The following is a 13602-nucleotide window of genomic DNA, read 5'->3' on the forward strand; positions in this document are numbered from 1 at the left end:
TCTATGGGCACAACTCTGAATCAGGTCGGTCTGTGTGTACTTCGAGGTTGTTCATGCTCCAAGAAGTTTTATCCAGAAGGTAATCAACCATCAGATTGTTCAAGGGTGCCAGTAGCCAAGACTGATGAGAAACCTGGAAAGGACACATCACAATAACACTGGTTGGAGAGTCTGCTGAACTCTTAGAGCTGGAATCTGTGCTCATCTGATATTTGGAAGTAAGGCCAGCAAACTCTTGATATGAGCAAACATGGTGCTCAAAGCTCATGAATCTCAAGAACAGCACTTTAGCATCTTGACATAGTTGGCAGCACAGATCATCCCCTGGGCTTAGATGAACTTTGGGTCCAAGAATAAAACACATTCAGATGGTAAATGGATGGTGGGATGGCTCAGCAAGGTATTTGTCCTTTCTGAAGATCTGTCACTTAACAGATAGCTTGCACACCGACTACAAAGGGTATTGATTAAATTGAAGAGGGAGAAAGCAAACTAAACTGAATTTCGGTAGTGGACATTTGCTCTGGAACAAAGGGAGGCTCTGCAATATGGGGGTAGATCAGGTTTGGCTTGATTTTGAAGCTGGTTCTTCTCAGACTGCTTTCAAATTGCTCAAAATGTCAGCATGGCTGTTCAGCAGGCAAGAGGTTTCTAGATGCATACATTTAACGATTATCATTGGATGACATTCCACCAATGGTGTTTGGGTAAGCCTACTGATTTTCAGTACAGGACTGAAATTGTGGACGGTCAGGTTTGCATGAAAGTGTAGATGTTGCTGCTCTGAAGTTCGAGATGGCGACAAACAGCCCATATAAAGTCCCTTGAAGTGGCGGTTGTAGTGGACCTTAAAGGTTTGAGTCTTTGGTTGCAAGGCTGCCAAAGGGCTTTCTTTCCTCAAATCCACCATCTAAATCTAATTTCTTTTGGTAGGACTCTGTTATTAGGGTGCTGCCAGGCCCTCATCAGGATGCTGAATGGAGAGGATCAAGACTTTTCCTAGAGGCTGTGCCTTTGGTAGAGAGCCTGGGGGGGATTTGGGTGCTTGGCTTTGTTGGGTTGTCTTCCCCATTGTAAAATCATTCCCGAGGCCCTAGTGTTCGTGCATTTTTCTTCCCATGGCCAGTTCCTCCTTCCACTAAAGTCAGGTGGTTTCTCTTTGTCTGTGCCCTTGGCCAAATGGCCAAAAGATGTAATGCTTCATCCCGCGGATGTTAAGAGAAGCATTCATTTATCTACCCATCAATCTTACAGGTTGTGTGGCAGTTTCCTTCAGGAGGATGAGAGGATATCAAAGTCAGTGGAGACCTTAAATTGTTGGATTAGGCAGGTTACTTATGTTTAAATCCCATTAGATGTCCGGTGCCCCCCTTCTCCAAGTTATCCAGGATTGTGCCACTAGGAGCTGCAGCCTCATGGGTGGAAGCAGCAGGAGTTCCCCCAAGTTAGGTTTGCAGAGTTGCAACTTGGAATCTCCCTTTCACAACATATTACCAAGTACATTTGGGAGTGGGCTAGCCAGGCCATGTATGGGACATCAGTAATGCCTTCGTAGTGGGTAATGATTCTAGATTTCAGCGAGATTTGGCAAAATACAGGTGTTGTAGCCGTTTCGAAAATTGGGTTCTTTTCCTAGATCACAAAATGGGCAATCACTAGCCATTGGCAAGTGATTACTCACTTTTGGCCTTAAAAAAAAAAAAAAAAAAAAAAAAAAATGTAAAAGCCGTCCTCTGTACAAATGATTACTGCCATTCATTCTGGGACAAGTGACTTACCAAACTACTATCTTGCAACTTTACACCAGAATGCTGTATACATGTCCATAAAAGATCAGGTACTTCTTCGAAGATGCGAGGAATGCGATCAGAGGGTACACAACTGGGGTAATTTCCAGATTACATTAAGCGACCCCTCCTTACGCTAGTAACCTTTTTTCACACGACTCAGTCCCCACCCACCAGCCCAAGGAGGGACCAAAACACCAGAAAGCAGCATTGGGCATTACAAGACTATCATCTTGCTCCCTCGGCTTACTGATCCAAACGGCAGCTTGAGGGACAGAGCAGTCAGGAACGCAGTAGTTTGTCACCTTCTTTGGTATAGGGTTCGTTCAGAGACAAGAGGGTTTAAAGATCAGAGTCTTGTGAAGAGGGAGGCGACCCAGCATAATGAGATTTGCTGGATGCAACTTGGAAATTTGAGGACTAGGTGGAGTGATCGGGAGGACATGGGCCACACCTCAGGTAACATTAATGCGCTTTGTATAATGGATGATTTTCTGTCCTCTGTAGCATTTGCTACAGCAACTTTGCAGAAAGACACCATACTGAGCTATTGACATTGGAACACCACGAGAGTGGGAAGAGTACATACTGAGTCACTGACATTGGGACTAAAACCGCTGACCGGAAGGTCAATTAAAAAGCATGTACATATCCATCACACAAATTATCTTTACAAATCAGCCATGTAGCTCAGTTAGCTCAAAAGGCTACTGTAAGGCACACTGAAGCTTGATTTAGGGCAACATTAGGCAGAGCAACTTTACACATCACAAGACGCTCAATGATCTATCCCAACATGAAAAAGTAACACCACACAGCAGCACACAAAAAATACACTTGTTTAATGAGGTATGAGCCAACAGCTGAGGTAACAATTTGCATAGGTTTTCATGTAATGGCAAACACATTCAACGTCTGACTGTAGATACACGTTAATACTTCAGGTCAATGCTTTCCCATTTGCAGAAGGCAATGGTTTCATTTAGTATTCTTGTTTCCTCACTCAAAGAATAAAGTTTGATATTTGAAGCAGAAAAATACTGATGTAGCAAGTTACAGAATTGATGCATGAAAGACACGCTTAGCCTTCAGAGAGATTGTCCCTTAATGTCCCTTATAACCATTCCCTTTTAAAACATTTTACTCCTAGCCAACACCCCCAAGGAAGGTTAGCTGAACCTTGGATTTAATTTGAAGGCCGCCCCAATTACCCAACTGGCACCATTCTGAAATTCATTCTAGCCTATTGCCAATCCTTATGCAGTGTGTCTGGGGGTTCGACAACATCCATGCACGTAGCCCAACCAGACCGCAACATAAGATGTCTGAAATGCTTGCCTAGATTAAATTTAAAACGGGACAGAAACCATCACATTTTTATAAAACATTCCACCAATGAGAACATTGAAACCCTTCAAAATGATTCCCTGAGATCAAAAGGACAATGTTGGATGAGCAGAAGCCAGCTGGGAATTTCACACACTCCAACTCGGACTACAACTCCTTTACCAATATCTGCGTAGCTGTTTGGGAAATTTTCAGGTTATTCTTCTGAAAGATGCCCCACATCTAAGCCTAGACTTCCTTTCTTTCCCCAAAATGGCAAGACTGTAGAGGCTATGCAGTGTAACGGGAACACACACTATAAAGCAATTCCAAGAGTGACTTGCACAGGGCTCTTTGTACTACATAGGTATTCGTTTAAAAAGGGGATGAGTTGCTTGGACATGCACACCCATTTCATGCGATCTGCCAGGTTGCAGGAAGGTGCTTACTGAAATGATGGACCGGGCTCTTAATGGGACACAGGTTTCAGTGTTCTCATAGTATTGGCACATCCCCATGGCCCGCCAGTGCTCGAGGGTGCATGTTACAGTGGAACAAGAATATTTTTACAGAAACCACAATGCTAAATGGTCTAAAAAAGTAAAAACTAGGAAGAGCCACATTCTAACATGAAAATGATTCTTGGCAGCCCATGGAAATTGTAAATCGTAGACCTCAGCTGTTATGAATATCTGCTTTGAACTGCTTCATCTCCCTGAACTAAAAATGTACTTGATAGTTTGTGACAAGTTACCAGAATTGAATATAAAGATAGACATCAAGTGAAACTGCATGATTTATACCTTTTCTTATCCAATTATAATATTTTATCAAAATAGGACAGCTGAAAATATCCCGAGGTAAGAATAAAAAAATGTTAGGTTCTCGGTAGAAGCACTCTAGGTACTTTTAAAAGTTTCTACTGCTAATATACAAATGTTAATCTGTACTAACCATTTAAAAAGAGTGCTTGCTTTGTTAATACAAAAATGTACAAACATAATGTACACTAATTCACAGGATAGAAGGTACAACACTATGTGAGTCTTCTATTTAAAACTATGTACACAGGATTCAGAAGACGTTTATTTCCACTGTACATGTACATTGTCTTTGGGTTATTTGCTGCTCTTGCCGTTCCCATATATAAAAAAGCACATTGTCGCCTCAATGCACTTCCATGAGCGCAGAGTTACTCAGCGGTGGTGCAGGACATGGTATTTCATTTAGCGAATGTCCAGTTTCTTGAGCAACTCTCTGCGTGTAAAACAAGATGTAGGCTTGCACTTTGCACACCTCTTCCACAGTGCATATGTTGAGCTTGGAATCGTTGCAGTGGACCCAGAAGCCTAGGAGGAAAGGATAGCATTCCTCATTAAACGGCAACATTCTCACTTTTGTTTTTACACACACTGCTGGTTTCTTGATGTCACAACTGTACATAGAGAAAATCACAGATCGCCCATATTGTTGGAAACCACAGTAGTCCTCTGCACAAACCTAGACATTTTCTGATGGCCTCTCGATTAGCACCGAAACACATTATCGACCGACCTTTACAGTAGCCACATTTTTACATGCAATACATCAATTCCTGTACAGCTGGCAGAATGCTGAACTTGCTACCCATGCAGAAATGTAGGTTTGAAGAAGCAAAGCATAGTGGTGACTGTGTAGTACCATAGCTAGAGCTGCTGCAAAGCCAAAACAACAAACTGCCTGATGGGAAGAGGGAATAAAAGATTCCCGCATTATGCATCTCTCCAACCATGTCTCCATCCATCCATCCATCCATCCATCCATCCATCCCTGAAACATTTGGTCATGAATGCAGTCATTATACACATGCCTCGACAAGGAGCAGTCCTACTTGTAGATATTCTCTGTAGTAGAGCAGAGACCGGAACCTTCACTGCTAAATGAACGTGCAACCCAAAGGTTTGCTGCGGTATCAAGATCTATACGACCATTACATGGTCATGTTTGGTCCATCAGAACAGCGCCTGATTTTGCGTTGCGTCAAACGCCATAAGAAATTCTCAACCCACATCGCCTTAGAGAACCCATCATCTACCGGCTGTCTGATGTCCATCCATCCAAGTCTTCAACAGAACAATAAACAAGGATTCTTGCTACCAGGAGGGTGACAGTCTGCTAGTACACATTCATCCACATATCAATGATCCGCTTGTCAGGTTTCCTTCCAGCACAGTCATTCTAAGGTTATGTTGAATTGGTCTTGCTAAAGCATGCACTGTGCCAGTCTTTCACAGTTTAGGCTTCGCTGGATCTTCCTTTTGCTGCACATTTCCTCTGAGATGCAGCCATTCACAAGACCAATTGCCCCTGGATATGAAAACTAACACCAGAAAGACCTTCCAAATCCGCCATGGTAACATTGTTAAGAAAGTGAAGATTACAATACTATGTAATAGTTAAATAATTCAATTGGCAACACACATACAAATCAAACAACTCGATCATACCTACCCAGTGCAATTCAGGAGTAGCAAGAATCAAAACTGGGGGGGGGGGGGGGGGGGGGCGAGGGGGGTTTGGGGTGAGCCGACATGGGTTTTAAAGAATAATTCTTTGTAAATTGTCCACACTTGTTCTGTTTAGGGCAAAGATCTATACCACCTGCACCAGTGCGCATGACTCGAGGCAACAAATCGAATTCAAGAGCGTCGCAGTCATAAGTTATCTTTTCTTCATTACACAGAAAAGAAGAAAGTCTCACATTCAAGATGCAAGGAAATGTCCTTCAAAGATGCCATAGCATATACAGCCAATGGCGTTAAAAGGTAACCCTACTGTATAGAAAAAGGAAACGGACAAACGCAGGCAGCCTGATAAAAATATATCCCATTGGAAAGGAACATTTAGTAAAGTAACTCTCCTAATCATATTTGCAGTATGGTGTATGGAAATTCCCACTCTCCACTACACTGCTGTCTGGATAGGGGTTGTGTATAAGAACACAGACCCAAGTCAATACATAAACACTGATCAGGGATACAGGAAAAGTAATGAGCAGAGGCTTTATAGGTAGAATAAAGTCTTAGTTACTTACCTGTAACTGTATTTCTCCAGCAATGGTATCTTTCATAGAGTCACATGCTTGAATATTCCCTTTCAGACTTGGAATCCTCAGTAAAAGAATCTATAAAAACGTTTTCCTTTGGGTAAAAAGCTACACCTATAGAGCCCTATAGTCCCTCCACCAACTTTGGCCCTTTTATGCCCCAACCAATGAGGTGGCAGGGCTTAGGCTTCACCCCAGTCAGCCATCTTCAGATTTTGGACCGTGAAGGCTAGTAACTGACTGGAGAAGGAGCAGCCACTCACCAGGGGAGGAGGGCAGGGCAGGCACATGTGAATCTCAGTGGTCGAAGTGTACGAAAAGAAGTAGTGGAACTATGCTCCCTGCTGGCCTACCCCCGCTCCCCACAAACCCCATCACCACGCCCCCCTCCCACGCACCATACAAACACCCAAACACTTGCACCTGCTGTTTAAGGGAATGTTCAGTGCAGTGCACTGAAAGTGCAAGTTTCAACTTCTTCCTACACTTATTTTAAAACGAAACCATTCTGGAACGGTTTCTTTTTAAAATAAAAGTATAGGAGCTGTAAAAGGTAATTAAAGAAAAGTAGAGGAGCACCGCTCCCGCTCACTTCGACCACTGGGAATCCATGAAACATACCAATGATGGAGAAATACAGTTACAGGTAAGTAACTAAAACTTCTCCAGCATTGGATCTTTCTTAGATTTACATGCTTGAATAGAATACCAAGCAGTTAACTACCATCTAGCATGTCTGATAGCCAGAAGGCTGCACCTGTATGTGCATGCACTATATATATAGCTTGTGTAACATACTTCTAGCGTACAAAGTAAGGATACCAGAGAAATACAGGCAATGGGACGGTGGGAACAAACAAGAGTCAAAGTTAAGGAACAAAAGGCTGCTCCTAAAGTGAGTAAGTGCTGAAGTACTGCTTGTCCTACCGCTTATTCCCTTCTGCTGTCTTCTTCCAAGCAGTAATGCCAGGCAAACATGTGGAGAGTACTCCGGTGTATGCCCAGCAGATGTCCTTCAGAGACACTACTGGCTGGAACGCTCTTGAGGCTGCTCTCGCTCTGGTGGAGTGCGCCGTGGGCATGGCTGGTAGAGGGTTATTTCTGATTTCGTGACAGTGAGTAATGCAACTGGAAACCCAACGTGCCCTTGGCTGTTTCTGCAAAGGAGACAAAAAGTAGTTTAGAGGTCCTGAAATCCTTTGTTCGACCTATGTAGAAGTGTTCTCGCCATATCCAGTGAATGTAGCGTCTATTCCGCTGCGGTTGTGTGGTTGCCAAAGAAGGTGGACACAACGATTCTTTCTTCTAAAATGGATTCAGATATGGCCTTTGGAATGAATTTAGGGCGAGGTCTCTGTGAAAGTTGGTGAGCCGTGGCTCGGTGGACAGTGCTTGTAGCTCCCTGATGCGCCTGGCTGAGATGATGGCCACCAAGAGGGCAGTTTACCATGATAAAAACATTGTGTCGCACCTGTGAATGAATGGGTTCATAGGGCGCTCTCATTAGCCTGGCCAAGACTTAAGACTCCAGACAGAAGCAACGTTCCTTTACCTGGGAAAAGAGCACATAAGCCCATTAATTAAGGCCTTGCCCGCAAGTGTGAAAGCAGGGAGTGTTTGAGACCTGGTGATATAAGAGGAGATGGCCGAGATGGACCTTGAAGGAAGAAATTGATCCTTGCTAGATGTAGAACGCAAGATTTGTTCCGCAGATGCCAAGGAGGTATGTGCACCAGCTTCCAAATATCAGGAGTTGAACTGTCAGTTTTCTAGTATATGCCAGTTCGGTAGACAGCCATGGCAGCTCACAGAATACCCCAGCTTTCGGCATCTAGAACGAGGTTGTGTAATTTTCGCTGCCGAGGAGCCAGCCCCCGAGGGATAAGCTGGCTGTGTTGTGGTGAAGTAGTTCGCTCCTGTGCTGCGACAACAGATGCGGGTGAGGCTGGAGATGAATAGTCTTCTCCAGTGCTAGTTGGAGTGCAGGGTACCAAATCTGGCATGCCCACGTCGGTGCTATCAGTATCATTGTGTAGGGTTGCTCGTTCATCCTGCGTTGCACCTGCAGGATCAACGGTGTCGGAGGGAACCGGTAAAGGAATTTCCCTTCTGTTGTATGGAGAACGCGTCTCCCAGGTACCTGGAAGCAAACTGATCGCATTTCTTGTTCACGTGGGTTTTCCCCACCCGAGGAATAGTTTGTCCAGGTCACAGTTGTTGATTTCCCATTGAAGGAATTGCTGGCTGAGTTTGTCTACCAACACGTTGTCCTTGCCGGGGTGATGGTCTGCCCTCATGTGCATTCTGTGGTGTAGTGCCCAGTTTGAGTTCCAGCCAGAGGGTATTGGACTTGATGTCACCCTGTTTGTGTAGTGCATCGACGTGGTGTTGTCCATCTGCACGGTCACCATTTGCCCGGAACGTACTGGTAGGAAGGACATTAGCAGCCAGAGTACCAGCACATTTATGTGCAGACGTGATGGTGCTGGTGACAACGCGTTGGCTTTTAGATCACTCAGATGGCCCCAGCCCGATGATGCCTTCCTTGTTCAAGAGTAGAGTGGATGTGGACAGGTAAACCCTGTAGAAGATTGGCATGCCTGGTCCATCAGTTGAGGGCCTTGTGGAAATTTGGCATGAGGCGCACAATGTCATACACGATCTGCTTTGTTGAGCCCATTGGCTGTCGAGCACCTCCTGAAGCCGTCTCATCTTCAGTCTGCAATTTGCTATGAGGATAATACAGGAGGCCATCTTGCCCAGGAGGGACTTGTATGACAGTGGAGCCTGTTCTCTTTGAAACATGCAATGAGGTTTTTGCACTGTCGCCACTCTGCCCAGGGAGGGGCGAACCCTGGGAACTTGAGTATCGAGATCTGCTCTTGGAAAGATTGCCCTCTGTGCGGGTAGGGGCAAAGATTTGTCCTTGTTGATCGAGAACCCTAGGTCTACAAGCAGGGTTCTTCCCACTGCTTCTGACGCAGTTCCCAGGGAGCTTTCTTTCACTAGCCAGTCTAGGTATGGAAAAACCTGTACCCCCGGAACGTCTGAGGTGAGTGCCCCCTGGGGTCAGGCATTTTCGTAAACGCACTTAGTGCGGACTTCAGCCCGAAAGGAAGTACACCTTGAACTGGAAATGGCCGACAGTGAACCGAAGGTACTGTTTGTGGGATGAATGGGGACTCAAGTCTAGGGTAGTGAGAAATCACCCTTTTTGAGCCATGGAAGGACAAGTTGAAGGGAGGTCATCTTGAATTTCAGATAAACAAACTTGAGGGCCTGTAGATCTAGCATTGGGCGCCACTGGCCATTTTTCTTCCTTATTAGAAAAGAGTGCGAGTCAAATCCTTTCTCCTGTTGTAGAGGTAGTACCCACTCTAAGGCGGCCTTCAGTAAACGTTTGGCGACTTCTGCCCTTAGTTGTTGCAGCCAGAGTATATTTTTTCTCGGTATGTCCCCCTTTTACTAACTGAAGCACCCATTTGTCCAATGTTAGGGTGTACCAATGATTGAGGTACAGTGAAACGCGTCCTACCACATTAGAATCCCAATCGTCTGTCTGGAGCGTCCTGAGGCAGTTCCCCTTCTTCAGGCTCGTCATGGGGGTCGGAAAACTCCTTAAAATTGTCACCAGGTTCCCCGGCGTGGTCTGCGATGTCGCCAAGCCATGCAGAAGCTGTAGCAATTCAGAGCGCATTGTGCGCTCTGGTTCTTGGAGGTGAAGCCTTGGAGGAGATGGAGTCTTTTTTGAGGCCTGGGTGACCCACCATAGTGAGAGCGTTGCCCTTGCTGGCTGCCAACTGATGAAGATTGCTGAGGCGGCGGTGAGTTGTGTGGGGGTATGATCTCTAGGAGACTTGCTTCCAGTGCATTGCACTGGTGTTGTGCTTTGCATGGGCCGGCTTACAGGAATTGCTGGGTGACAAGGAGCCTTGCCCTTTGCCTCCTCTGGAACTCTTACATAATTCTGCGCATCAATTGCATTAGAGTAGTGTCAAAAGGGTCTGCCATGTCTTCTATTATCGGTTGCCAGTGTGGACTGTTCTCTTTAGGTTGAACGAGCAGTTGCTTCCCCTCTCTGAAAACTCTTCCTGCAAGATGTCAGGCAGTTAATTCATTTCAGTTATAGGGGACGTGCCTTCAAAACCCTCTAGTTGTGCTTTTTGAATGCTTAAAACTTCCCATGGCTGTGCAAAAGGCTCACCAATGATGTCTGGTGGTATTAAAATAGACTGACGTTTTGCTCTGGTTTTGGGAGCACGTTGAGTATTCCTTTGTCGACTAGGATGGGTCCCTTCGTTGCCAACTGTTTGGACGTCAACGAGTGAGTCATCGACGAGGTGGTCTTCACCAACACGTGCTTTTCACTAGTGTCCTTTGTGGACAGGTGCTTTGTCGACGATTCTTTCGTCGACTAAGTGGTTGGTTTGACGGTGGACGACAGTTTATCCGTCAACGGGACAGTTTTAGTGGACGGGGAGACTAGTTTAATCGTGGATGGCCGTTCACCCACAGAGAAAAAGTGGACAAACCTTTACCTTTGTGTAGTTCCTTCCAGCTGTGAGAAACCCAAAGGTGTCTCACCCGCTAGTCCCTGGAGATCTGTCATCCAGGTGGCCAGGACACGGCTATAGTTATTGGATACAGTTGCTGGGGGTGGATCAGTGGGGGAGGATCAACTGGATGAAGGGTCTTCGGGGAGTGGAAACGTGACACCGGAGGGCAAGATGCGGTATCCCCTTCCTTATAAACCATGCATTACTTATTGTAATAGCATTTCTAATGATTGTATCTGCTTAGATTCACATGCTGTGCATATAATCCGACATCTAGTGGTAACCGCAGAGTATTGCATCTCGTCTTGCGAGGATTGAAAGGGGACGTCGGCATAGGCATGCAACACTAGCCCTAACGTGATGTGTAGTGTACCCAGAAATCCTCACATGTCGAGGTCCCTCCGATTGTATTTTTTCTGCCGTGAGGGAGCCTTATGACTATCGTGAGCGAGTAAAGAAAGAGAAGTAGTAAGACGTCTATGTTCCATCCATCCATCCATCCATCCAAGTGGGAAGGAAGGGTGGGCACATGTGAATCTAAGCAGATTCAATCAGAAATGTTATTACGGTAAGTAATGCATGTCTTCTGATGCATGTTAATCTGCTTAGAATCACATGCTGTGCATAGACTAGCGAGCAGTACCCGGAGTTGGAGGTGTGATGTGAGAATGAACAGTAGTGAAAATATGTCTTCGTACTGCTTGTCTCACCTGAGAATCAGACCTTGAGTGAACGTCTAGGCAATAGTGTTTTGTAAAGGTGTGTACAGAACTCCAGGTTGCCGCTTTGCAAATGGACTCTAGAGGAACATTTGCAATGAATGCAATGGAAGCCCCCGTGCCCAGAGTAGAGTGTGCTCTAAGCGTGAAGGGCAGTTCTCTCTTGGCAAGATTGTAGCAGAGTGATGCAGCGGACAATCCACCTAGAGATGTCTGATTTGGAAACCGGGTCCCCTTCTCTACCAGCTGCCACTGAAACAAAAAACTGGTTTAGTTGTTTCCAGATAGTACATGACTGCACTGCGCACATCTAGTGTGTGTAGACTTTTTTCTGCCACGTTGGTAGGGTTCTGGAAGAATGTAGGCAGTTCTATAGACTGGTTTGCATGGAACTTTGAAATGAATTTAGGCACAAACCTTGGGTGAGTGCGCAGAACTACCTTATCTCTGAATTGTGACAAAAGGTCTGGAATAGAAAGGGCCTGTAGTTCACCAACTCTTCGTATGGAAGTGACTGCCACTAGGAAGGCTGTCTTGTGAGTGATTTTAGACTTGCCTTGTGCATAGGTTCAAAGGGAGACCCCATAAGTCTGGTTACCACCACATTAAGGTCCCATCCGGGAGCTGGGTTGGAAATCTGAGGATACATTCTCTTAACCCCTTCCATAAAAGCTTTAATCACTGGGCTCTTCTAAGACACATTCTGCTGGGACGTAATGTAGGCTGAAAGTGCATCTAGGTGAACCTTTAGGGAATTGAATACAAGACCCGAGTCCAGCAGGCGAGTCGGGTATAACACTATGTGTAGGGGAACATTGAATGGCATTGATGTCCTTAGTATTACACCATATGACAAAGCGTTTCCATTTATTGGAGTAGCGCTGTCTGGTGTTTTGTTTCCTTGCCTCGGAGAATATCCATACATCTCTGAGGAAGCTGGAGATGCCCAAACTCTAAGATTTTAGGAGCCAGGCCGCTATGTTGAGAGCTTACGGGCATGGATGGAGCGTTTTCACTTGTCCTGAGACGTGTTGTAAGGGCAAGGCAGCTTCACTGAAGGAAATAGAGACATTTCCATCAGATGGGAGAACCAGGGTTGGCGTGCCCATTCTGGGGCCACCAAAATCATTGTCACTGGTTCCTGGTGCGTCTTGCGCACAATCTTGTTATGTAGGGGAGTTGGGGGAAAAGCGTAAACAAATCTCCCCGACCAAGTTATTCAGAGACCGTTCCCCTTGGACCGGTTCTGTGGGTACCTGTAGGCGTAATCTGGCCATTCCGAGTTCTCCTGAGTTGCGAACAAGTCGATCTCTGGGAAACCCCATTCTCTAAAAACTGGAGACAAGAACTTCGTGTAGTTGCCATTCGTACTTTAAGGGCAGTGGGACGTCTCAGCTGAGCACGTTTGCCAGAAGATGGAGTTCCCCTGGAATGCATTGAGACACTAGAAACATCCTGTGTTTGAGAGCCCACTTCCAAATGTTCTGAGATAGTTTGGACATCCCTGGAGCATGAGTGCCCCCCCCTGCTTGTTCAGGTAGTACAAGGCTGTTGTGCTGTCCATGAGGACCAGTACTGTCTTTCCCTGTAGCTCCGTCTGAAAGGCCTTCAGTGCTTTCAACACCGCTAGTAGCTCCAACAGGTTTATGTGTTGGAACCTACCGCTAGGGGCCATGCCCTGTCCGCCGTCTGTTGAAGGTGAGCCCCCCCACTACGAGGGATGCGTCCGTTGTAAGAGTGGCTTCTACTGTGGGGGTGGTGAAGTTTTCCCCTTCAAGAGGTTTTCCCTTGACCACCACCTCAGCGAGAACGAGGGCTACCGAGACAACCACTAGATCGTCCCATAGTCCGCTGGACTGACACCATTGGCTGTTTTGCGCATGTGCTCCATGCAAGAGTGGCTAAAGCACGGGAGGAACCAAGTAAATGCAGGACGCCATCATACCTAGCAGTCGCATGGCCTTGCGTACAGTCACCTCGCGACTGGCTACATACTGAGGGATTTGAAACTGCATGTTTTGAACCCTCTCGTTGGAGGGGAAGACAAGCTAGTCTTCTGTCTGAATAAGAGCCCCCTAGAAACTGCTTGACATGACTGGGGTTGAAACTGGATTTCTTCTAGTTTATGG

The 13602-nt window shown here is 45.9% G+C and overlaps 1 protein-coding gene across 6 annotated transcripts in view; it reads right to left on the reverse strand.

The window, feature by feature from the left end:
* Positions 1-2610: 2610 nt before the first annotated feature.
* Positions 2611-13602, reverse strand: part of USP44 (ubiquitin specific peptidase 44) — a 567333-nt gene continuing 556341 nt past the window's right edge. For all 6 annotated transcript variants that reach the window (XR_011281915.1, XM_069629819.1, XM_069629821.1 and 3 more), the window contains one exon: positions 2611-4462. Coding sequence is in view for 5 of the 6 variants with exons in the window: in XM_069629819.1 (XP_069485920.1) it covers positions 4281-4462 (182 nt within the window). In the remaining variant the exon portion in view is untranslated. The remainder of the gene's footprint in view (positions 4463-13602) is intronic.

The sequence above is a fragment of the Ambystoma mexicanum genome, chromosome 12, assembly GCF_040938575.1.
Source record: "Ambystoma mexicanum isolate Mex_15411 chromosome 12, UKY_AmexF1_1, whole genome shotgun sequence".
Lineage (NCBI taxonomy): Eukaryota > Metazoa > Chordata > Amphibia > Caudata > Ambystomatidae > Ambystoma > Ambystoma mexicanum.